We start from the raw sequence: 25471 nt of genomic DNA on the forward strand, positions 1-25471 counted from the left end.
TTCCTTGATGCTCGTGTTCTCAAGTGGACTTTGCCATTTGAATGATCTCTTGAGGTGTGGACATGTGTGTGTTTGTGATTAAGATCCAATTGGCTCCCTCACAGGTCCACCTACACAGAACAGTCACAAGACATCCCGTCCTCCTTTTATATCCCTCGCTCTCTTGTGTGTTAGGGAAGACTAACTTTAAAGCCTAAAGAAACACCGAACGCTGCTTAGGGACAAAGCAAAATGAGATAAAGTGGGAAGAGAACAAACAATAAGCTCAAAGTAAAATAACCGAAAGACTAATTTGAATAGAGGAACGTATCCCATACTATCTTGTAAGCAAGGAGCATTTGTTGTTATGCATTCTTGAGTTCTAATCTGTCTGAGATCATCTGGGCCCAGGAGTTCAAAACTTTTAATCTCAATCAGATCCGATCAGATTTTGAAATCCCATTTTTTGTGATCCAGGATCAGACAAGTCGGCCAAATGTTGTCCCTGGAGTTCAAAGCAATTCAGGATAGGATCAGCCTGATCCAGATTACGACTTTTCAAGATGACTAGATCCTGAATATCAGTGCTTTAATCCTACCGAGCACCATCTAGTGGATATGAAAAATACTACAAGGAAGACAAGAGACCACATTGCAGAGACATCTATAATGTCTAATTATATTTTTTTATTTGAAAGGTGATGACAGATGATGGACTTTTTTTTGTTGAAGATATTTTTACTTTAATCTAAATTACATTTGTGATTGACAATCTTTGCTGTGATACTTTTATGAGCATAAACATTTATGTCATCGACATTTGGTTGAAAACAAAATAGGCCCCCACAAACGTGAGCAAAAATGGAAAAAATACAATGTATTTCCCATGAAGGCTAAAAATGGTGTATTATTTCAGTTAACAAACTTTGCCATCTAATTTAAATTGAAACATATTTTAAAATAAATGGTACAGTACATGTTGCTCTGGTAATCCACTGGAAACCCACCCCTCTGGTGGGATCAGGATAATCCAGTTTTTTGGGATCAAACTGATCCCAATCCTGTGTTCGGTTTGAACTACCCATTTTGAAGATTTGATCCAGATTAAAGCTTGGATTGGATTTCCTGATCTGATATCAAAGTGATCCTAATCCTGTTTTTTGGTTTTGAACTCCCCAAAAGATAAATCTGATCTGATCAGATAGGGATTCAAAGTGTTGAACTCCTGGGCCCTGGTGACCTTGATCTACAGACGTCTCCTTTCTCTCTCACCTGTGTTTTATACAGCTCCCCCTGAAGTGCTTATTAATAAATATTTGTGATTGCAGTCCAAACCCGAGCCGACTCGCCTCGTCTTTAAATCCTTCAACGCCTTTTTATTATTATCTGCATCCCCCCCCCCCCCCCCCCCCCCCGTCTCCTGTTTCTCCTCTAGTGTCTTTTTCTCTGTGCATCTTCTTTTAACGCTAGAAGCATTTATTCCACTTCTAAAACACATCCAATATTACAAAACAGTAATGCAACCAACCAAGAATATTTGTGATATTTTTGGGACAACTTTCTCAAACTTTAGCCAAACAACGACTTCATTACTAATTGGCCAAAATGGACGAGATTCAAAAACAAACCTTGTTTCTCAAAGCAACATTTAAGCAAGTTTAATAATAGTAAATATATTTCTTTACCGAGTGTCCTTTCCCCCTATCGTTTTCCAGATAATATGGGCTAGAATGAGATATATTTAATGGTGACATGTCATGCTTTTCCGGTTATTACCCGTCCCCTTGTGTGTTATGAAGGTTTTTCTGCATGTAAACGGTCTGCAGAGTCAAAACCTTCAAAGTACACCCTGTAGCGAGTAAACTCTAACACAGAAAATACCTCCCCAAAACGCCTCGTTGGAGATACGTCACTGTCCATTTGATTCTTCCGGGTACATCATGATGTCATGTCGTCCCCGGAACCAAATGGACCAATCCGTGGAGCCGTTACGTTACGTCCGCGGAGCCGTTACGTTAAGCCCCCGCTGATTGGTCCAAATTGACCAATCCACGGACTTCCTCACACACTCAGTGCAGGCAGCTCTGCTGATCTCTCCTCCCTGGCTGCAGGCTGATAACAGACAGTTGGCATCGCGGCGAAATTCTCTCTGCAGACCCATTCTCTCTGCAGACCCATTCTCTCTGCAGACCCGTTCTCTCTGCAGACCCATTCTCACAGCGTTTATCAACCTTTTTCTTACTCAATATCAAGCCACACTTATTGTTTTTACTTCGGCTGTGACTTTGTGTGTGCTCAGGATGAGTTTGGCTGTGTTTCGCTAAACAAGGAAATCACACCTCCACGGAGCTCAGCGCGATTCACAACGTCCCGACTGGTCCCGACCAATCGGAGCACACTGGGCTCACAGGGAGGGGGGGGGCAAGAGCTGCAACGAGCCGTTTAGTGGAGAGAGTGAATACACGTAGTTTACAGAGATGCTGTATGCGAAACAATGTGAGTTTGGAAAATTGCACAGTATAAATCTATTCTAGTAGACCTCAACAATGGAATTATGATCAGTGGAAATGGCCATGACATGTGACCTTTAAACAAAAAGAACCATAATAAAGACATTAACTTATATAAGTAGTTCAACATTTCTACAGGAGCAAACGTAATTTTGTTTTGATGCCTCAACAAAACACAAGTAGTAGGGGCAACAACCAATCAACTAGCTTCACTCATAATGCACCAGAATATTGATATGTTGATTGACGGCGAAGTCCACCAATCAACCTCTTTATATAAAATCCAACCTCCTTCTTCTACCTTTACTACTTGCCATCCTCCATCTCGCCTCACTCTCAATCTGTGCATCTGATATGAGACTGATGGCGAGCAGCGATAAAACACAACACACACACACTTTATCGTGCCGATAGACGAGTGAATGAGGTCGTCAGAGCTACTTCAAAAAGGCAGAAAGCTGTTTTGACTGCAGCTGAATCGACTTCAGTGTGGGAGGAATCTGCTTCTCTCTTCTGTGTTTTTCTCCCGTCTCTCACTCCACTTTAAAAGCTTCCTCGTTCATTTTGAACACCTGTTTCTCTAATCACACCACTCACAAGGAAACAGGGCTTCCCCAGAAACCACATGGGAACACATGGTGTGTGTGTGTGTGTGTGTGTGTGTGTGTGTGTGTGTGTGTGTGTGTGTGTGTGTGTGTGTGTGTGTGTGTGTGTGTGTGTGTGTGTGTGTGTGTGTGTGTGTGTGTGTGTGTGTGTGTGTGTGACCTAGCATTACCATCCTTGTGGGGACCTAAATCTGTTTACACAGGTTAGGATAAGTCTCCAGGAAATGCATGTAAGTCAATGTAATGTTCCCTGAAGTGATGTATACATGGTGTGTGTGTGTGTGTGTGTGTGTGTGTGTGTGTGTGTGTGTGTGTGTGTGTGTGTGTGTGTGTGTGTGTGTGTGTGTGTGTGGTGTGTGTCTAGCTACTGTTTCTTGTGTACAGTTACCACATTAGGTTTTATATACTTGTCTAGACGGAGTCGTTTCAAAGCCAAAGACAAGCTACAGAAACACATTTCATCTCCTTGGCTGCTGCCTCCTTCTCTCCTTGCCTAAAAATATGGAGATGTTTTACATTTTCCTGACAAGAACATCTTGTATTTGGAAGAATGTTGCCTCTATTCTCTCAGGAGCAGAGGTGGAATAATGTGATGTTGTTGTAGTAAGTGTGGGAAAGGTGCATGACTTTTTTAACTCGCGCCTTATTTAAACCAGCATTAAGTGCTTGTTCTGCCTCTTAAGGGCAGCAGAACTAACTATAACACAATATTTGATGTATTTTATTGTAAAGCTTTCATCTAGAAGATATTATAAGGAATAATAGTATTCATTTTTGGCCAGCTGATGATTGTAAGTCAGATAATTACTTTTTGTTTTGCTCTGTTTTGGTCCCCACCACCAAAAACGTCTTTAGCCGCCAAATGCTATATATACTACGTTTATGAGCTAATTGCTAACTTTACAGGTAAAGTACGGTAATTTTTTTTGCAGTGAGGCAGAAACAAAATTACATTTCTTGGCCTTAACACCAAATAAAAAACTGATACCTTAAAACTCTTCGTAAATCTACGGGTAAATCAAATCGAAAACCGATTTTGTTTTGATAACCAAGCCAACAAAGTAGCCTTAAGGAGCTATCTCTCAAACATCCTTTATTGTCACATAATATACATTCGTTTGAGTCTTCAATTTAATTCCGTTTGACTTCTTTCTTTGTCTCTCTCCTAATCACCTCCTTCTTCCTTTCCTCAACTCTTCATCAGCTCAGTGTCCCTGTTCATATCCTAATACCTTGTACTGTACATACATAGGTCACACATTCTGTTTGTACTGCACACCGCTGGGTATCAGTGTGTGTGTGTGTGTGTGTGTGTGTGTGTGTGTGTGTGTGTGTGTGTGTGTGTGTGTGTGTGTGTGTGTGTGTGTGTGTGTGTGTGTGTGTGTGTGTGTGTGTGTTCGTCCTGGTCTTTGTTAATCCCAGGTCAGTATGTTGGCTGGTATGCAGCTAAGCCGTTAGCATGCAGTCGGAGGATAATGTTCGGCAGTGAGGTGCATGCTGGTCTCTCAGGAGCATTTTTCACATTGTTTAGTGACACCGGGGGAGGAAGGAGGCACCTGATCCAACACTTGTTAACACATTAGTCATTTAGAAGTATTACGATGAATAAAATAATATAATATCAGTGTATTTTATCTTCTGTCTTTAGCTCGTATAACATTTTCGGGAAGTGTTTAGAGAGATTACTGTGTCGTGTTCATGGTTGTACCTTGGATTTTGGATGACTTTTTGCACAGTTTTCTTCTGTGTATTGGTTTGGATGGACAGATATGTGACAAATCAAAGGACCAATCAACATAGAATGATTTTATTAAGCCTCCCGAAGAGTTAATGTCATAGTCAGATTATTTAAGGCTCTAAACTGGGAGCCTGATCAAAAGATACTCCCTCATGTGTGGTGTGTTTTAATTGGGATCAAAGCAAGTTTTAGATTGAAAATGTATTATTTTGCTAAGTGATTTTCCCTAATTGGCATTTATCGTTGTGTGGTGGGTTAAAGCAAAGGAATATGTTGTGGCTGCGTGTGTGTTTGAGTGTGTATGAGTGAGACAATTTTGCTGTATTGACATTACATTTTCAAATATAAAGACATACCTCTTTTTCTCTTGGCTTTTAATGCTTAATCTACAGGCTGTGTGTGTGTGTGTGTGTGTGTGTGTGTGTGTGTGTGTGTGTGTGTGTGTGTGTGTGTGTGTGTGTGTGTGTGTGTGTCCTAGCATTACTATCCTTGTGGGGACCTACATCTGTTTACACAGTCACGTGTGGGGACTCGCCTCCCTTATGGGGACATAATGGAGGTCTCCATGAGGGGAATCATACATGTTAGGGTGAAGACTTGGTTAGGGTTAGGGTTAGGCATGTGTTGGTTAAGGTTAGGATAATTCTCCAGGAAATGCATGTAAGTCAATGTAATGTCCCCTGAAGTGATGTATACATGGTATGAGTGTGTGTGTGTGTGTGTGTGTGTGTGTGTGTGTGTGTGTGTGTGTGTCAACACTGAATACACAGCATTCCTAGTCTCCTCTAGACAAACAGACCCCCGCCAGTCAGAACAACGGGAAATATCAGACATCTGCCCGAGCGCAGAGAGAGAAGAAGAAGAAGAAGAAGAGAGGGTGGAGGGACAGGTGGAGACGAGAGGTGGAACAAATGTGGAGCTGAAAAGGAAAAAAGATGACGAGAGAGGATAAGAAAGAGAGATAAAGTGAAGGAGTTAAGGAAACCAGGAAGAGGAAAGTTACCTGAGATTTACGTGTTTCCAATCAATAACATATTTTAGAGCCATCCTGTCTTCTGATTCAACAATTGATTATCAGATTCATGCGTTTAGAAATAGATATTTATTAAAATGTGTTTATCAAGAATCTGGTCCTTTTTTATTTTCAAAAACTGACTTTGCTCACTTTCTAACTCACTTTTAGATTAATTATTCACATCAAAAAGGGTTACATAAGCAGTTGTAGGTTGCGAAAATGATCTTATGTCTTAAAACAAACATAAATGCCCAAAACCTGCAAATAAGAGTTGACATTTTGGATGATTTTCACTGGACATTTTAAATTGATTTCCCCTCTCAAAGTGTGTGTGCGTGTGTGTGTGTGTGTGTGTGTGTGTGTGTGTGTGTTCTCATTTAGAGGCATTTTGAAGTGAGGATAGTTAAGAGAAATGTAGGCAGGGCAGAGGACCTGCTGTGACCTGCTTCTCCTCCTCAGATCAGATCAGAGTGGAGCGAGAGAGAGCACGTTGAGGAGAGCCAGACAGCAGCTAGAAAGCAACGTATTCATGATGGACAACATGTAAGACATATAAAATAGTGCTTCTTTATGGCATTTTGATTCATGAATTCCTATTTAAAGTCTCTGATGTGAATGAGATGTGTTGCATCTTATTACCTGCATGCTTCACTTCACACTGCCCTCATGTGGTGAAGACGTGGAACTACACATGCACAGGTAGCAGCAAAGATGCACTTTATACTGTAGTTTGGACTTTAGCTCCAATAAAGGGGATTCTTAGCGCTTACAAATATAATAATATGTGAGTGTATATGACTTTAGCTGACTTAAATGCAATTACAACAAGTAGAAAGGAAAATGCAGCATGCAAATACATCAATAAAACATGACAAAATATCCGCCAAACAAATTAGAATATAGAAGAGACACACTAAGATGCAAAAAGCAACAAGTCAGCAAAGCGTAACTCATCAAAATGCACATTTAATAACAGAATAAAACCAAAAACTAATGATAAAATGTGCATTAAAGTGCCAAAGATGTACTATTCAGAGAGCTGCTAATCGTCCCCAACGGTGTAATGTGTCCAGCTTTGTGTCGACAGATTGGGGGAAACACCAACGTAATGTTGAAAAGCCTGAAACTAGACGAGTAGAGGCTCTAACAGGAGCAGATGTACACTTGTGAATTTGAAAGGGGATCAAATGGCGCTTATCTCGGAGCGTTAAATACTTTTGCCAACACATGAAACCCTGTATCGTTCAGTCTCACTCAGAGAGAAGTCAAACACTCCTCCTCCGTCCCACTATCTGCCAGATAAAGCCACTGCTATCTTGTTGTGTCTACAGCAAAGGCTCATGGGTAAATATTGAGGTTAAGCTGCGGTTCATCCAAACAGAGACACAGCTCCAGCGTGCAGGTTTCACCGCTCGGTCTACGGACGCGAGGAGGAGATCGCTCCACAGTATTAAACAGATGTGGACTTTGAGAAATGTGAGATGTTTGGATTGGACCTAATAAGATTCAAGATTTAAAAGCTTTATTGTCATATGCACAGCTACAGTGTAGATATGGCAATGAACAGCTAAAGTCCCAGGCTCCTCCCACAATGCATCATAAATATATCTGACATAAAACAAGTACTCGTTTAAAAAAGTAGAAGTACTCAGATCTTGTACTTGAGTAAAAGTAGAAGTACTCAGATCTTGTACTTGAGTAAAAGTAGAAGCACTCAGGTCTTGTACTTGAGTAAAAGTAGAAGTACTCAGATCTTGTACTTGAGTAAAAGTAGAAGTACTCAGATCTTGTACTTGAGTAAAAGTAGAATTACTCAGACCTTGTACTTGAGTAAAAGTAGAAGTACTCAGATCTTGTACTTGAGTAAAAGCAGAAGTACTCAGATCTTGTACTTGAGTAAAAGTAGAAGTACTCAGATCTTGTACTTGAGTAAAAGTAGAAGTACTCAGATCTTGTAGGCCTACTTGAGTAAAAGTAGAAGTACTCAGATCTTGTACTTGAGTAAAAGTAGAAGCACTCAGATCTTGTACTTGAGTAAAAGTAGAATTACTCAGACCTTGTACTTGAGTAAAAGTAGAAGTACTCAGATCTTGTACTTGAGTAAAAGCAGAAGTACTCAGATATTGTACTTGAGTAAAAGTAGAAGTACTCAGATCTTGTACTTGAGTAAAAGTAGAAGTACTCAGATCTTGTACTTGAGTAAAAGTAGAAGCACTCAGATCTTGTACTTGAGTAAAAGTAGAAGTACTCAGACCTTATTGAGTAAAAGTAGAAGTACTCAGACCTTGTACTTGAGTAAAAGTAGAAGTACTCAGACCTTGTACTTGAGTAAGAGTAGAAGTACTCAGATCTTGTACTTGAGTAAAAGTAGAAGTACTCATATCTTGTACTTGAGTAAAATTAGAAGTACTCAGGTCTTGTACTTGAGTAAAAGTAGAAGTACTCAGATCTTGTACTTGAGTAAAAGTAGAAGTACTCAGATCTTGTACTTGAGTAAAAGTAGAATTACTCAGACCTTGTACTTGAGTAAAAGCAGAAGTACTCAGATCTTGTACTTGAGTAAAAGTAGAATTACTCAGACCTTGTACTTGAGTAAAAGTAGAAGTACTCAGATCTTGTACTTGAGTAAAAGCAGAAGTACTCAGATCTTGTACTTGAGTAAAAGTAGAAGTACTCAGATCTTGTACTTGAATAAAAGTAGAATACTCAGACCTTATTGAGTAAAAGTAGAAGTACTCAGATCTTGTACTTGAGTAAAAGGAGAAGTACCAGAGTGTAGGAATACTTTGTTACAGTAAAAGTCCTGCATTCAAAATGTTACTCAAGTAAAAGTAGGAAAGTATTCTCATCAAAATATAGTGAAAGTAGCGACAGTAAAAGTAGTGATCGTGCAGATTGGTCCATTCCAGAATAATATGATATGTTTTAGAGAGTAGAGGTACAATGTAGCATCAAATGTAAATACTCAAGTAAAGTACAAGTACATCAAAATTGTACTTGAGTAAATGTACTTAAAAGACAAAGAGAGCGGTCACACCCCTGTGCGTTGGACTGAACGAGTCCAAAGAGAAAATCAGTTCTGGACCACACAGATGTGTCCGATGACCCTGAACGCATCGCTGAACCTCCACCCAGTCTTCCAGAGAGTCAGAAGGTGTATACCTTTGTCTCCCGTCTTCCTCCGCGGCAGCTGCCGAGCCGCCGCTCCCCTCTCTAATTTCTCGTTGCCCGTAGCTACGGCGCTTTCGTGCCAAGCGGTGATGTATTTTCAGCGTTTCAGAACGACGTCGAGAGGCAAGTTTGAACCTGAGGAAGAAAGGGAGGGCCGGGGTGGGTCTCCATACCTCCAGGGGAAGGAATTATATATGTGTGTGTGTGTGTGTGTGTGTGTGTGTATGTGTGTATGTGTGTGTGTGTGTTTACCTTTCCCTCTGCAGGCCTGTTTAGATTAAATCCAGCGGTTGTAGAGGTACTCAGATGGTTACTTAAGTAAAAGTATAGCAATACCAAATGTATAATATGTTTGAGGAACTTCCCAACACTCCCTAGAAAAAGTGTGTTTTCTTCCCGCAGTATTTAGGATGCAATAATGCTGAATTTCTCACAGAATGAAGGAGGTTTGGAGCCTTGAAATGCTCAAGGTGTCTCTCAGTGGGAGGTCGCTTGAGGTCAACGTTCATTAAATGAAAAGAGAAGAGAAAACTGGGTTTAGAAGGAAAGAGAATTCCTGGGAATATCAATGGAATTCCTGGTCCTGTGTGTGTGTGTGTGTGTGTGTGTGTGTGTGTGTGTGTGTGTGTGTGGGGTGTGTGTGGTGTGTGTGTGTGTGTGTGTGTGTGTGTGTGTGTGTGTGTGTGTGTGTGTGTGTGTGTGTGTGTGTGTGTGTGTGTGTGACAGTCGGGGGTCTTCCTCTTCCAAAGAGCCAGTTAGTGAAAAGACACATGGTTGGATTTATTGTTTGTTTTTTTTGTTTTTAGAGTTAGTGAAAATATTTGGTTTGGTGTTCGCTCAGCACCTTGAAGTAGTCAAAGTCCGGCGGCGATGAAAGGGATCAACGGCTCGGGGCCTGCAGTGCCACCCAACCAGAACAAGGAAAACACACACACACACACATGTATTTTAAACACGCAGATGTAGGACACACACTCGTATGCTGAGCCATGATATATTCTCAACCTTATGGGGGTTTAAAAAAGGAGGACATTTCTCTCTCTTTCCAAATAGGAAAACTTAATTCTTCATCACATACCGTATTGTGTGTGTGTGTGTGTGTGTGTGTGTGTGTGTGTGTGTGTGTGTGTGTGTGTGTGTGTGTGTGTGTGTGTGTGTGTGTGTGTGTGTGTGTTCTACATTGTGGTTTCTGGCTGCTGATCTGTGATAAGTGTTGAAGAGCAGAAGTCATCAGTTGTGGTTGAATTGTGTATTAATGATGGCAGCTGTGTGTGTACTACATGAGAGTATCTGTCTATTGGCAGTGCGGTGTATCAGTGTGTGTGTGTGTGTGTGTGTGTGTGTGTGTGTGTGTGTGTGTAATCATCAGTCTTTGATGAGCGGGGGAATTCCAGTCTCGCCAGTCTAATCCCCGGTCCATGCCTTCCGCTCACCCTCCATCACTTTATACCTATAGCGCTTTTTCTTTTTTACTTACAGTACATAAATCCACCGCTCAGAAACTCCTACGCCATTTATCACCATTTCTTTGGTGAGTAGAGGAAGATGCACTAGTGTTAGAACACCCTCCCCTAGTGGAGAAATACTATGTTACAAGAACAATCAATGCAAACTTAAGGAAGGTATCATATAAATATACTTAAAATACCAAAAAGGAAGATTTTTACACATACTAATATGAACCTGAACATCAGCAGGAGAGGACTCTTTAAAGTAGAGACACTACATACTGATATACACCTGAACATCAGCAGGAGAGGACTCTTTAAAGTAGAGACACTACATACTGATATACACCTGAACATCAGCAGGAGAGGACTCTTTAAAGTAGAGACACTACATACTGATATACACCTGAACATCAGCAGGAGAGGACTCTTTAAAGTAGAGACACTACATACTGATATACACCTGAACATCAGCAGGAGAGGACTCTTTAAAGTAGAGACACTACATACTGATATACACCTGAACATCAGCAGGAGAGGACTCTTTAAAGTAGAGACACTACATACTGATATACACCTGAACATCAGCAGGAGAGGACTCTTTAAAGTAGAGACACTACATACTAATATACACCTGAACATCAGCAGGAGAGGACTCTTTAAAGTAGAGACTCTACATACTGATATACACCTGAACATCAGCAGGAGAGGACTCTTTAAAGTAGAGACACTACATACTGATATACACCTGAACATCAGCAGGAGAGGACTCTTTAAAGTAGAGACACTACATACTGATATACACCTGAACATCAGCAGGAGAGGACTCTTTAAAGTAGAGACTCTACATACTGATATACACCTGAACATCAGCAGGAGAGGACTCTTTAAAGTAGAGACACTACATACTGATATACACCTGAACATCAGCAGGAGAGGACTCTTTAAAGTAGAGACACTACATACTGATATACACCTGAACATCAGCAGGAGAGGACTCTTTAAAGTAGAGACACTACATACTGATATACACCTGAACATCAGCAGGAGAGGACTCTTTAAAGGAGAGACACTACATACTGATATACACCTGAACATCAGCAGGAGAGGACTCTTTAAAGTAGAGACACTACATACTGATATACACCTGCACACCAGCAGGAGAGGACTCTTTAAAGTAGAGACACTACATACTGATATACACCTGAACATCAGCAGGAGAGGACTCTTTAAAGTAGAGACACTACATACTGATATACACCTGAACATCATCAGGAGAGGACTCTTTAAAGTAGAGACACTACATACTGATATACACCTGAACATCAGCAGGAGAGGACTCTTTAAAGTAGAGACACTACATACTGATATACACCTGAACATCAGCAGGAGAGGACTCTTTAAAGTAGAGACACTACATACTGATATACACCTGAACATCAGCAGGAGAGGACTCTTTAAAGTAGACACACTACATACTGATATACACCTGAACATCAGCAGGAGAGGACTCTTTAAAGTAGAGACACTACATACTGATACCTAGAGAGAGAGAGCTAACAGACGAAGGGAGTGGAGCAAATATCTGCAGCTCACTGACCTCTCTAAGTGGATTACATGGGGGGGGGGAGACAGAGGGGGGAGGCATGGAGAGACAGAGGTGATGCATTCAGGCACATTTTGAAACCATGCTCACTTCATTACCGGCTGGTATTTTACCCCAGAGGGAAGAACAGTTGCAGACAATCACTGCAGTGCAACACCTCAGCCTGCAGCTACATAACAACACTGTTGATAGCATGTCATGCAACAAGCGTATATTCTTATTTTTTAAGTAGAAAAAAGGGAAAAGGCATTAAGATTAAGATTTGTCCAAAGGGGAATGTATTGCAGCAGTGGTACATTTAAGAAAACTATCCACAATTCTGCTTGTATACCATCGTTAAGACCCTAAAACATGTGTACTGTATAATAGATGAATACTGTAATAATTACAGTACCCTAACCCTTCATATAACGTCATAACTATTAGTTCAATGTTGTTGAAGATAAGTAATACGTTGTATGAATGATCCAATGACACATTTTGTGGATTTTCATACGTGTGAAAATACAGATATATAAGGTGCTGGTTCTCAGGCTGAGGGTCGGGACCTTACTAGGGGTCACGAGAGATAACTAAGGGGTCGAGGGACAATCACTAGGATAGGAAAGGAGGAAAATATATATCTAATATAATATCGAGATTGAAAACAATGTTAATTTGTAAATGTTCTAATCAGAAACGTGTGTGTGACTATTCCTGTTTTTATTAAGACGAGTGCCAACAGATGTAATACTAGTTTTGGAAGGATAGGAACATTTTACATAATTAATATAATACATTAACGTAAATCACTTTAGGGTCAAACAGGTCACTTTGAGATTAATGTTTGATTATTCTTCAGTATATTTTTCTCCCTTCATGCTTTAACCAGGGCTGCAACTGACAATTATTTCCAATTATTGATTAATATGCTGATTATTGTCTAGCATACACATTTGGTTTACTAGAATCCTGACTGGCGATGATATGGTTGAAGTAAACACTCTGGAACCACAGTGCAGTCCATATTAGGATTTTGAGGACATTTCTCAAAAGCAAAGAGTGTGTGTCTGTCCCTAAGGAAAGCTCTGGGGGTTTGAGTATCTGTGAGTGTTTTAAAGCCCTATTGGAGAAAGAGAGCTCTGTCATGCCTTCCTGGATTAATGCATGTCAATGGGGGGAAAAAGGGACGAGTGCAGAGACGGCAGATGTAGAGAGATGGAGGAGAGTAAGCTGCAGGCCGGGGCGTGGGAGAGCAGACTGCATTGAGCTGAAGCAGACCAGAGACTAATCTGGAGATCCAGGGCTTGTAAACACACACACACACACACACACACACACACACACACACACACACACACACACACACACACACACACACACACACACACACACACACACACACACACACACACACACACACACACACACACACACACACACACACACACACACACACACACACACACACACACACACACACACACACACACACACACACACACACACACACACACACACACACACACACACCACACACACACACACACACACACACACACACACACACACACACACAGTCTAGATAAGAGTTTGTATTTATCGCCAATACGTCACATTCGATGTCAAACGAAAAAATAACTCCTGATGTGTTTGAAGTAAAGTTTGTGTTCTTGCCTAAGTGGGAATTAAACCCTTAACCCTGACTTTGAATACTAAATTACCTGAGTTTCTTTAAAGTCCCTTAAATGTCATTGTTACAGGGCTGGCCATTTTGGCCTGAAATCAATGATTATTAAAACAACCGATTCATTAAATTCGTGTTTTTACCGCCAACAGTTCTCTAAATTCACTTCAGTGTCACTTTTATACGGCAGTTAATTGTCACTTATTGTAATCTTGGCCTGATTTTCCACAATCGATTATTGAAATTAGTATTTTATGAAGTCGTTTAGTTGTTAAGTCGCTTAATAAACCGGATACAGCCCAGATTGAGTTATTAAAATGGCTCGTCACTCGCATTAAAAAGCTGTAAACAAAGATTATTCGCAACATAATAAGTATTCAATGTATTGTTTACTGATTTATCTCCTTTTTTAACGCAATAAAAAGTGTTTTTTTGTGGCTATTCTTTAGTTATTTAGACATCATATCACTTACTTTGTCTACAATTAACGTTATTCAAATGTTGCACATGATAATTCAACTTTATTTTTAACGTCATTATTTCTTGTTTGTCACTTATCAAGTATGTTATGTATAAGTCAGGATGCACTAGTACGGTCATTGATACAATTTGCAGATTGATCAACAACGGAGTAACTGGCGACGTCGGAGGAATTAGAAACAAGAAGTCCAGTGGATTGTTTTCGCTCAGCTTCACATCGGTAGTTTTCTCGTGAGCGGTTTTAAACTCTCAGTCTATGAGCTAACGTGTTGTGGGAGTCTGGATGATGATCTCAGTTATTATTATGAATCTGACCCGTGAACACCCTAACCCGTGAACACCCTAACCCGTGAACACCCTAACCCGTGAACACCCTAACCCGTGAACACCCTAACTCTAACCCTCTCACTGAGCTGGAACACTTTAATTAACATCAAGACACGAATATCGTTTGGTGTCAGCGTCTCAAATGGGATTTATTTCACTGTACATTAATGTCTCTGGGTTCAGTCAGATAAAATATGACATTTGAAGAGTCCCCTTGCAGGCTGGGGATTTTTAATGGACAATTTTCAATCAATTTATGGAATTTTTAGGATTGTATTTGACATCAATTGCATTTTCTGCCAGGAATCAACAATTATTTCGATGGTCGGTTAGTGTATACATACGTTTTTGATGAGTCATTAAGTTGTTTAGTCGTATGATGTGAGAAATATCTTCTAGAAACCAAGACGGCCTTTTCAAATTCCTTGTTTTATTCACCCAAATATAACCCTAACATTTGAGAAGCTGGAAACAGAGATTGTAATTTGTCTGGCATGTTTTGTCAAATCGACTTTAGCTTCCAAAATGTTTGGATCTGATGCTTTTGTATTGAATATTTGTGGGTTTAGGACTGGATGCAGAAAACAGACTTTTAAAAAGGCGACCCCTTGCACTCTCAGAAAATGATTAAGGGGATTTATTGACATTTTCCAAACTAAATAATGATTTGACTGATCAGAAATCACTACTGCGTTTCAATTAAAAACTACAGTACATCATTCATCAGTTAAGGGGGGCAAATATATGTATTTTTGTGCTTTAATAGTCAAATATTCCACTAATTATTGCCTATTTTGTGTCTAAAATGTTACGATCTGGCACTTTTTTGTATTTTGTAACACTATGAATACATTGTTGGGCATTTGAAGGCATCACCTTGCACTCTGGTAAACGAAACACGAATTTCCTACACTTTTCTTCCATCCTTAAAATGAGTCGTAGCCGTTCTCTTACACACTGGCACCCTGACAGCCATCCACACAAACACAGATTCACAAAAGGCAGCACAGACTGAAGAATGCTGACTTTTCTCACCGCCCGCCTGCCTGGCATGCGTGCAGCGATGCCCGTCTGGCATCCGCTGTATCAACAAGCATGGGAAAGTCAATCAACAGATTCTTCCTCCCATCCCTCCCTCTCTGCTTTAACCCAACACGTTGTCACTCCTTTGAACTGAGGAGTGAGAATGTGTTTGAGTTCAGATAAACGCTCTTTATTTGAGGTTAGCTTGTATCTTCTGGTTGTCACTGACCTTGCATCATTAAACAAGCATGGAGAACTTTTCTACTTCTCTTTTGGGAAGAAATGCGTGGACATGTTATGATGGAGCGCCCTCTGGTGGCGATGGTGGATTACAGCAATAGATATTCATAAAATAAAAGAGAATTTATCAATTAAACAACTCCAAAAGTGTAGTTTTTTTAAAATGTGGTTCCCCCTGAAGTGTTTTGTGTCCGATTCATAACATATTCACTTAGACATATTTCCAAAAAACATTATTTGAACTTGGTTTTAAACTGCTTTGGGGTTTTTATTTAGTCATTTCTCACAGTTGTCAGTGTAAGATTGTGTTTTTGTTGCCAAATGTGCCACTAAATGAATAAAAATACCGATAATATGTATTTTTATATCAACAAACAAATGCTCATCTCCCTCCCTTTCTTGTCGCCCAACAGGCTTGCCATGGCTGTGTGGGATCCAAATGTGACTGCAGTGGAGTAAAAGGAACCAAGGTAGGCAGAACGCCACCCATTTTTAAAAGAATCATGCAGCCCTAAAGTGTTGGAAGACTTTTTGATTATATTTCTCTGTGTTTCTGTGCAGGGTGAACGGGGTTTCCCGGGTCTCACCGGACAGCCAGGGGTTCCAGGTTTCCCCGGACCTGAGGGGCCAATCGGAGGCAGAGGAGAGAAGGTGGGTTCGGAGTCAATTTGGAAGACGTTTTGAAAAGTTTTACTGGAAAAAACGAAGGAAGAGTTGGGAAGTGGAGACGAGAAAAGTGGCTTTGGATTGAGTATTTTTATGAGTTTGGATGAGTGCAGTTTTTATGGCTATGCAATATATGTTCCTGTTTTAGTTATGTGTTGTTATTTTAATTCCTAAACGGAGCAACAATCAAAGCATTCAGATTTGTAATCAGGTAGTAAATGTTGAGTATGCTCTTATAATGAAGGTGGGGTTTCCTTTCAATTGTTCCATGTACATTGCAAATGAGTTTCGGTGTCAATATCAAAACAATAAGTACTGAATATTAAGAAAATGTTCAACTTTAAGGTTCAAATGTTTCATAATTTTGCTATTACATTTGAAAGAAGTTGAAAAACATGGCCATTCAAAGGAGGCTGTGTGTTTTATAACGCAATCATTTGAGAATTTAAGTGTTTTATGGTTTGAACACATATTGGAGTAAGTATTTGTTCTAATCCAGTCTGTTTTTCCTTTCAGGGTACCGATGGATCTCAGGGGCTTTATGGTCCAAAAGGAATAAGAGTAAGTATTTGTTTGTTTATACTTTACTTTGGACACAAACAGAGTAAAAAAAACCTTTATCCAACCAGATTTACATTCATATTTGACTCATTCTCTTCACTTTTGATTAATCCCATTGTTTAGTCAAATAGATTAATCTCAGTTACTGTAGTTTTCCATGTTAATTCACCAACACAGTAAAAACAGGAAATACTTCACAGTGTAATGCCCTCATCTGACCAGCAGATGTCCCCAATTCGCAGGCTAAAAACTCTATTTAATATTTTCTGCATCTTCTAATAATGGCTATTTTTCCTATTTTCTTTCTAAGGGGCCATCTGGATTGCCAGGATTCCCAGGAACGCCAGGACTTCCCGTAAGTGTTCCCACATAATCGAAAAAGCAGGGTGGAAAGAGTACTAGAATATTTTAAGTAAAAGTACAGTAACTTCAAATATATTTTACTCAAGAACAGGTAATATTAGTATCACAAGTAAAACGATAGGTCCGTTTTAATGTAGTCTGAGTAAGCGTTACATTTCTCAAAAGGCAACAAAAGGGGTAATATTTATATGACACCACACATATGTCCAAACAAACAATAAAACACTACTTTTCTATCCATGCACTTTGCAGCCTGTACACCAGTGTTTCTCAAACGTTTTCATACCAAGGACCACTTAACCAATAAAAAAACACTCGCGGACCACCTAACTCCACAAATATCAAAAAACACATCGTTTTTCTAGAACAGATTACAAATCGCCTGAAAATGGTACAAACAAGTGGCAACATGTGTGATGAAGGTGTTGCGCTGGGCTATATCAGGCAATCGAAAGTGAAACTTAAGCTCGCTCCATTCCGGAGATATTCCTGCCAGAGTGCGGAAAACTTTTATTTATTTCAAATGTGAAATGTTACCAATATACTCACGGACCACTAGGGGGCGCTCATGGACCACCAGTGGTCCGCGGACCACACTTTGAGAAGCACTGCGTACACAACTGGTCAAACAAAAACCAGCTTTGATGGACTTAACCATAAAATGAGACAACATGCAGACAGTAAGTTACAAGTGAGCACGGCAGCGAGTGCAACAAGCATTATTAAGCCACAAATTAAATATATTCAGACTTATTTAAACAATCAATAAAACATTAAAGCAGACAACATTGAAATATAGTAGCCTATAGAAATATGCATTAAATGGCAGCTGTAGCCACACACTTTATACACAACTTGTAATGCACACACATAATGTTGACTAGTAGCCTACTGAGTACTTCTACTTGTAGGCCTACTGTACAATATCTGAGTACTTCTACTTTTACTAAAGTACAAGATCTGAGTACTTCTACATTTACTAAACTAAAGTACAAGATCTGAGTACTTTTACATTTACTAAACTACAAGATCTGAGTACTTTTACAAGATATAAGAACTTCTTCCATCTCTGGCTCTGACATTAAAACCGTTGATCTTTTTGTGTTGCCTAGCTACATTAAAGCTACAGTAGCACAGGTGTGTGTTGTCGGCTAATCACCTGTCATTTTGGGACTCTCGTACACCACAAAGTTATCCTTATTTAGCTTCAGTTTTAACTTCTTCATTCTTTTTCGGGTATATAACAAGTCCGCAAAGAGCAGGAAGTCCTGAAACGAAGGTAACAGTTCCTCAGCAAAGAAGAAACCGCCGGATGATGCTCCATGTTAGCATTTATAGCATGTTAGCTATTGTGTGTGTTTGATTTGCGTCACTCTACGTGCCCGCCGGGTGGTGCATTACATTTAAACATATATTTGTTCCATTTAGCAAAACGTTTAGCATGCCTTAAGTTAATCAACAATTAATGCTTTTTCTTAATATAAGTTATTAAAAGTAGTTTAACGCGTCTTAAATCCCGAGGAATAATTTAACACCGCTTTTTTTTCTTCATTGAAAAACATTGGAAAAATTGCCAAACACATAATAGAACAGATAATCAAATATATCGATTAAAAGTGATTTATTACAATTTTAAAACACATAGATTTGGGTACAAAAAATCATTATATAAATAACTAGAAAATAAATAAATGTACCATTTATAAAATTATATGTTTACAATCAATTCAATTTGATATTACTAATTTTTATGACATGGAAATTACATATAATCTTTCCTTTGAGTAGTGATTCTGGTTGATTTGAACAAAAACAATTTTTAAATCTAAAACCCAGGAAGTATGTGAGATGTGACTTCCTGTTTACGTTGTGTTTCCTCAGGGTCTGCCCGGCCAGGATGGACCTCCAGGGCCGAGAGGAATTGCGGGCTGCAACGGGACAAAGGTACCTGATCAATAGTTAAAATAAAGCATTTTCTAAAACACTTTTATGTCTGAAACTTAGGATAAATTGGATCATTGTTTATCAGACTTGATGATGCTTCTGATATATTTTTAATAACATACGTTTGCATCATAATTTCTTTGTGCTTGCTTTAATTACTATTATATGTGGTTATATTTCCCCCAGAATTATTACATTTTGAGGGATTTTTCCAGATGTGTTCTTTTTTGTTGTTGTATTTATTTATAGAAGGACCATGCATACAAAAACATTAATCTCAGCAAAGAGAAGAGATGCCAGATTATAGCTAATAGCTCATTTCTATCTGTGGTCCTCAGACAGGTTCATAACAATCAATAAACAAATAATAACATTGCATGATCTCTATCAGTCAAACCATTTAAAAACCTGATTTAAGTACAGCTCAATAAATTAATACATAGTACACTTGAAATACACTTACATGATCTCGGTCACTCAAATAATTACAAAGCCTGATTTAAATTCAGGTTACGAACATAATACTTAGTACACTTCAAATACACTTAAATAAAATATCTATGACAATGACAATACAGTTCAAATAAAAAAAACTCAGATTACAGTGTAATTAATGTTGGCATGACTGGTTGCTTAATATAATTGTTTTTGCACCATAGGAAAACGAGTTAAAATCAGTACAGGTTTTAAGTTCAACTGGAAGAGTATTCCAGTGCTTGATGGCCGTAAACGAAACTGCTATTCTCAAGATGCCAAAGCCTCTTGAATGCCATAAATTAAACCTTTTATGAGCTTCTTTACTAAATGCATGGTCCACTCATTAGCTTTTCTCTATATTTTGACAGATAAATAATTATAATAATGCATCATATTTATAGAGCTTTTCTTGAACCTCAAAGACACTTTACAGAGTAAAAATGCATGAAAAGTTAAAACAACACACTTCAATGATATAAAACACAACATTAATTACAGATGAACTCAGCTGTGTGTTAAATGTTCTTCTCTGCAGGGTGACAGGGGGTTCCCAGGAATTGGAGGAATCCTCGGTCAGCAGGGACAGCCGGTGAGTTTGCAGAATTCACGAAAGAGTGTTTATTATCATATTGTTCTTCTTTAACATGTTCTGCTTTCCTCTCTTCCAGGGTGTACCTGGTCTGCCAGGAATAAAGGTCAGTGTTCCCTTCAACTTTAAGCATTTCTGATTGGTGTGTAAAATCAGAGCTTCTAGGTATAATCAGCCAAAGTAACTAAAACACAGCAGGGTTTCCGATAGGATTTTTTCTTGCCGGTCAAGTGTCCGGAAATAATTTATTTGACCGGACAAATTCGAAAGTTACTGGTTACCGGACATGTTTCAATAATAAGAATAAGAATTGTGTAGCAGAGTTTCCGTTAGCAGGTAATTACCGGACTAGGACCGGATATGCTGACGTTTAAGGGGCGGGGCGGTTTTGGCGCAGTGGTTAGAGCGTTGGTCATCAGATCGAGGGGCGTTGGTGAACTCCAGTTCGAATCCCGCCGTTGTGCCCTTGGGCAAGACACTTTACCCGCATTTAACTCTGGGTAATGTCCGCAGTGATGGCTCTTACATGTCTAATATGTGTAATGAGTACTTGTAAAGCGCTTTGAGCACCTGTAAAAGCGCTCTAATAAAAAATGTAATGCATTATTATTATTATTATTATTATTAAAACTCAGTTAATGGGAGTCATTTTTATATTGCTTCAGTTTATAATCGTAACAGATTAGTTCAGATTCATTTTTCAATAAATGATTCCCCAAACAACATCATTATTACATTCAACCAACTACGTATAGTAGATGAAGTACATTATTCAAAAGTTCACATTAACTTTCATCTCTCTCTTCTGTATCGTGTCATGCAGCTCGCTAATCCGGTAATGAGTGACCCGACAGTGAAGAATAAACCAGTTTAGCTTGTTCCAGAGATACAATAGCTACGTGTGTTAGGTCTAACTTGAGGGGTGTGTTTTTCTCACCGGTCCGTCACAGCGGGCGGGTTTTTTATTTGCATGCCTTTTGGGGGGTTTTCCCTTTCCTACAGTGTGTTATGTGTATGAAGCTGAACATCAGCAGGATATAATCCTTTCCTTTTCAAATTAAAGTGTCCTTTTGGATAGTTGCTTTCCTGCCACATGATGGTGCTGTTTTGATTAGTTCACGTGCCGCTGACAGTTCACGTCTCACAGTGTCCTCTGGTTGTGTTTTCCTCCACAGGGCGACCCAGGTGATGTGATCTCCACCAATCGTTTTGGAGAGAAAGGTTCAGTGGGACTGCCCGGACTACCAGGAGTTCCTGTGAGTATTATAACACATTCATCTGGATTTGGTCCTCACTTGAAATTCAACTCTATACACAAAAGTATGTTTTTATGAATGTATGTATGACATTTTGTTGTGGATGTTTTTGACACAGGGAAGTTCTGGACCACCCGGTTCGCAAGGCCCACTCGGCCCACAAGGACACAGAGGTCCTGACGTAAGAAGGCCGCGGCAAAGCAAATATCACCGTCTACATTTCTATATTTCATGTTTTTTTTATTGCGTTGAATTATTCCGGTTGTTGAACTGAGTTGTTTTCTGGGTTTGTTTTCTAGGGTCGTTCAGGTCCTCCCGGCAGTCCCGGACCAAAGGTGAGTCAAAGCCAATAAAATAGACGTTACAAAGCTTAGACGCTAATGCATTTTTCTCCAATACACTTATTTTTCATTAAGTATTATGAAACTGATGTTGTGCTTTCTCCTATAGGGAAACATGGGATTGAACTTCCAAGGCCCCAAAGGAGAGAAGGTATTTAATGTGACAAGAGTAAACGTTTGATAAGCATCTACTAAAAGCTAATGTGTGTGTGTGTGTGTGTGTGTGTGTGTGTGTGTGTGTGTGTGTGTGTGTGTGTGTGTGTGTGTGTGTGTGTGTGTGTGTGTGTGTGTGTGTGTGTGTGTGTGTGTGTGTGTGTGTGTGTGTGTGTGTGTGTGTGTGTGTGTGTGTGTGTGGTGTGTGTGTGTGTGTGTGATCACAGGGTGAACCAGGTCTAGCAGGCCCTGCTGGTCCTCCGGGACAAGTGGGAGAACAGAAGAGACCCCCAGAGACGGAGATCCAGAGAGGAGATAAGGTAATACTGCCAGAGACATCGACACTGCATTAACACACAAAACATTTATTCCTTTGGATCAGTTTTTCAGACGTAAAGTTTTTCTATTCAATCTGCTGCAGAGCTTTTTTAGAGATGATCTGACCATCGAAGAAAATAAGTTAAATAGTTGGAAGGACACAAAATGGACTTGAAATATGGCAGCCAAAGCACAAACGAGCCTAATTTAAGTAAGAGAATTTGTAATGCAATAAATGTTTCCATCAGAAGAAAACATAAACGAACAAAAAACAATATCTACACAGATTATTTTAAGATAAGTGTCCTTACAAGTCCTTTACAAACTGCTAGATGCTGCTACTTTCACTACAGCCACTGGATGGCAGCAGATATGTTGCTCCTACAGAAATCCAGTAATAGTTCCAAAAATGACGTCCGATTTTCCTTTCTGCTTTTCCTCTGTGTGGATGGCAGGGTCAATCAATTATGTATGGGCAATGAATTGTGGGATGGTCAATTGAATAATGGATATATATAAATGTATATATTTAATTGTATTCGTACTGTTAATTTATGTTTATTCTTGCTTAATTTATTAAGCATTTTTACAAATGTTTTTGATGATTTGTCGTTTTTTTTTGCTTTTGTTCTCACCGTAGTGGATGATGCATAAAACCTAGAAATCTGTTGCACCATTGATTGTACAAAATGTAGTTTTTTTAAAGTCTTAATTCCCTGACAATGTTTCTTAGAGCGGTTATATTGAAACGTTGATCCTTTTGTCTGCAGGGAGACCCCGGTCTTCAAGGTCTTCAAGGTGATCCAGGATATCCAGGAGTCCCTGTAAGTATCTGTTGTATATCGATATATAAAATATGTTAGATGAACATTATAAGAATATATGTCAACATGAAACTCCCTGGTTCTAACAGGCATGTTTTTGATGTTGTAGGGTCCCTCAGGAGGCCAGAAAGGAGGCAAGGGAGAAGCAGGAGATGCAGGCAAACGAGTGAGTACACATCACACAAAAACAGATATATTTCTCATTTTGACTTATTATGAGGACAAGTCTTTTCCCATCACTTCTGTATGTCCAACCCCAGCCTTTTCATACAGTTCAACTTTCTTCTAAAGATGTCAGTATGCTTCAGAGAACTTTTTTGAATCGTCTAAAAGCAGCAAGAATTCCTCTTCCTATAAGTGTGCGCCAAAAGAGTAAAACATCTCTCTCAAGCTCTACTTTCTGTGTATTCAACACCTTTATTTCCTTTAAAAAGTCACTATATGAAGCTGCAGCGTTGTCCATACTCGTATAATTAATTAAGTCAATTCCACAAAGACACACTAAAGAATCTGAATTCTTGAAACAAGCAGCGGGATGCGGCCAAAAGGAAGCTACCATTACAGATCAGATCTTATACAGACATATTTATTCAAAATGGTGTCCTATTTCATTGGACTGATGAAGCGTTAACAATCAACCTTTTACTGAACAAGTAGTTGCATTTCCAAAAATATCTTCACTTGTCAAGTCTAAACTAAGCATGGCTGACCTTTCAAATTGTATTTAAGGTCATAGAGAACCTAAATGTCTTTCTTGACCTCAATTCTGATCACCATTTTTCTTTTATCCGCAGGGCAAAAACGGCAAAGATGGCGACCCCGGTGGTCCAGGCTTCCCCGTGAGTATTACCAACAAACAAGACGATTCATAACTCTTTTTAAAAAAAATCTCTCATTTGTATTTCTAACTTTCTTTATTCCTTCATCAGGGAGGTAAAGGAGACTCAGGCCAGCCAGGTCCTCCAGGAAGGGATGGGGAGACGGTAGGTTTTCTACAACTATAAAAACTATATTCAAATCATAAAATAAAATGTAAAAGTCGTGTTGTCATTATTGTTTGAATAATGTCCCCGTCTTTCTTTCTTTTTAGGGTTTCAAAGGTGATCGTGGATACCCAGGCCCACCAGGCGTGGTATGTGTTCTACCTTTTGTCCATTAAAACGATCTTAACTTAATTTTCTTATCTTAGATCCACTTTGAAAAGCTTCTGCAGGTCAACGAACAGTTCAAAAGTGGCTTCTTGGTGCACTACACATTTCTGACCACTAGGTGGAGACATTTCTCTGTATAAAGATTTTCTTGTCTTTTATTTTACTTATTAAAGAAATGTATGTTTTTGATAATAAAAAAAAACAATATTATTATCTTGTGTCTCTAATGTTGATCCAAAAGTAGCTCTGTCATTTAGAATTCAGAAAAAATAGTAAAATTGTTTTATTTTTGGTGGTAAATGGTGGCAAGATATCCCTCTATCTCACGTTGACTCCATTTGATTACTTCTAAATACTAATATCATTCTTCATTATTACTTTATTTGAATGATTTATTAATACATTGGAATAAATACCTTTTTATAAGTCAAACAAGAAGCCTGTGAGAGTTCCTGCTTTTCTTCTAAACGTGTGTTATGTCTCTTCGTCCCACCAGGTGATCGGCTCGCAGACGGGGGGGCAGGTCGGCCCTAAAGGTGAGGCCGGCTACCCCGGATCACCTGGATACAAAGGAGAGAGAGGACCAGGAGGTAAACACACACACACACACACACACACACACACACACACACACACACACACACACACACACACACACACACACACACACACACACACACATTCAAATGTATTACAATATATTTAGGGTTAGGGTTGGCTACATTTCAGAGGCAGATATTGTACTTTGTACTGCATTTAGATTTTACTCAATAACTGAGTTGTTGGATATTATGTTAGACAAATATTCCTCGTCACCGGCTTGAGCTTCAACCTCAGGATCCATGTATTTGTGATCCTCTCCAGAATGGAAGTAGTCATCACATACAGAGCATCAACTAGTTCCTGAACAGTGTCCTTCACATGCTGATATCCAAGAGAGGGAGTTACACAGTCACAAGATGGAGGAATAGAAAGCAGTATTCAATGTTTACTTCAGATTAGCTCCACGTCAGAAATGAG

The 25471-nt window shown here is 39.3% G+C and overlaps 1 protein-coding gene across 1 annotated transcript in view; it reads left to right on the forward strand.

Moving 5' to 3' along the window:
* The window catches only part of LOC117546028 (collagen alpha-5(IV) chain-like), a 72425-nt gene that overhangs the window by 10286 nt on the left and 36668 nt on the right, over nt 1-25471 (forward strand). Inside the window, 18 exon segments of the mRNA XM_034216109.1 lie at nt 16222-16278; nt 16370-16459; nt 16991-17035; nt 17346-17390; nt 19280-19342; nt 20355-20408; nt 20488-20514; nt 21584-21664; nt 21783-21845; nt 21964-21999; nt 22115-22156; nt 22386-22478; nt 23247-23300; nt 23410-23466; nt 24095-24139; nt 24230-24283; nt 24391-24432; nt 24948-25041. Of these exon segments, the coding sequence (XP_034072000.1) occupies nt 16222-16278; nt 16370-16459; nt 16991-17035; nt 17346-17390; nt 19280-19342; nt 20355-20408; nt 20488-20514; nt 21584-21664; nt 21783-21845; nt 21964-21999; nt 22115-22156; nt 22386-22478; nt 23247-23300; nt 23410-23466; nt 24095-24139; nt 24230-24283; nt 24391-24432; nt 24948-25041 (1042 nt within the window).

This window comes from Gymnodraco acuticeps, unplaced genomic scaffold (genome assembly GCF_902827175.1).
Source record: "Gymnodraco acuticeps unplaced genomic scaffold, fGymAcu1.1, whole genome shotgun sequence".
NCBI lineage: Eukaryota > Metazoa > Chordata > Actinopteri > Perciformes > Bathydraconidae > Gymnodraco > Gymnodraco acuticeps.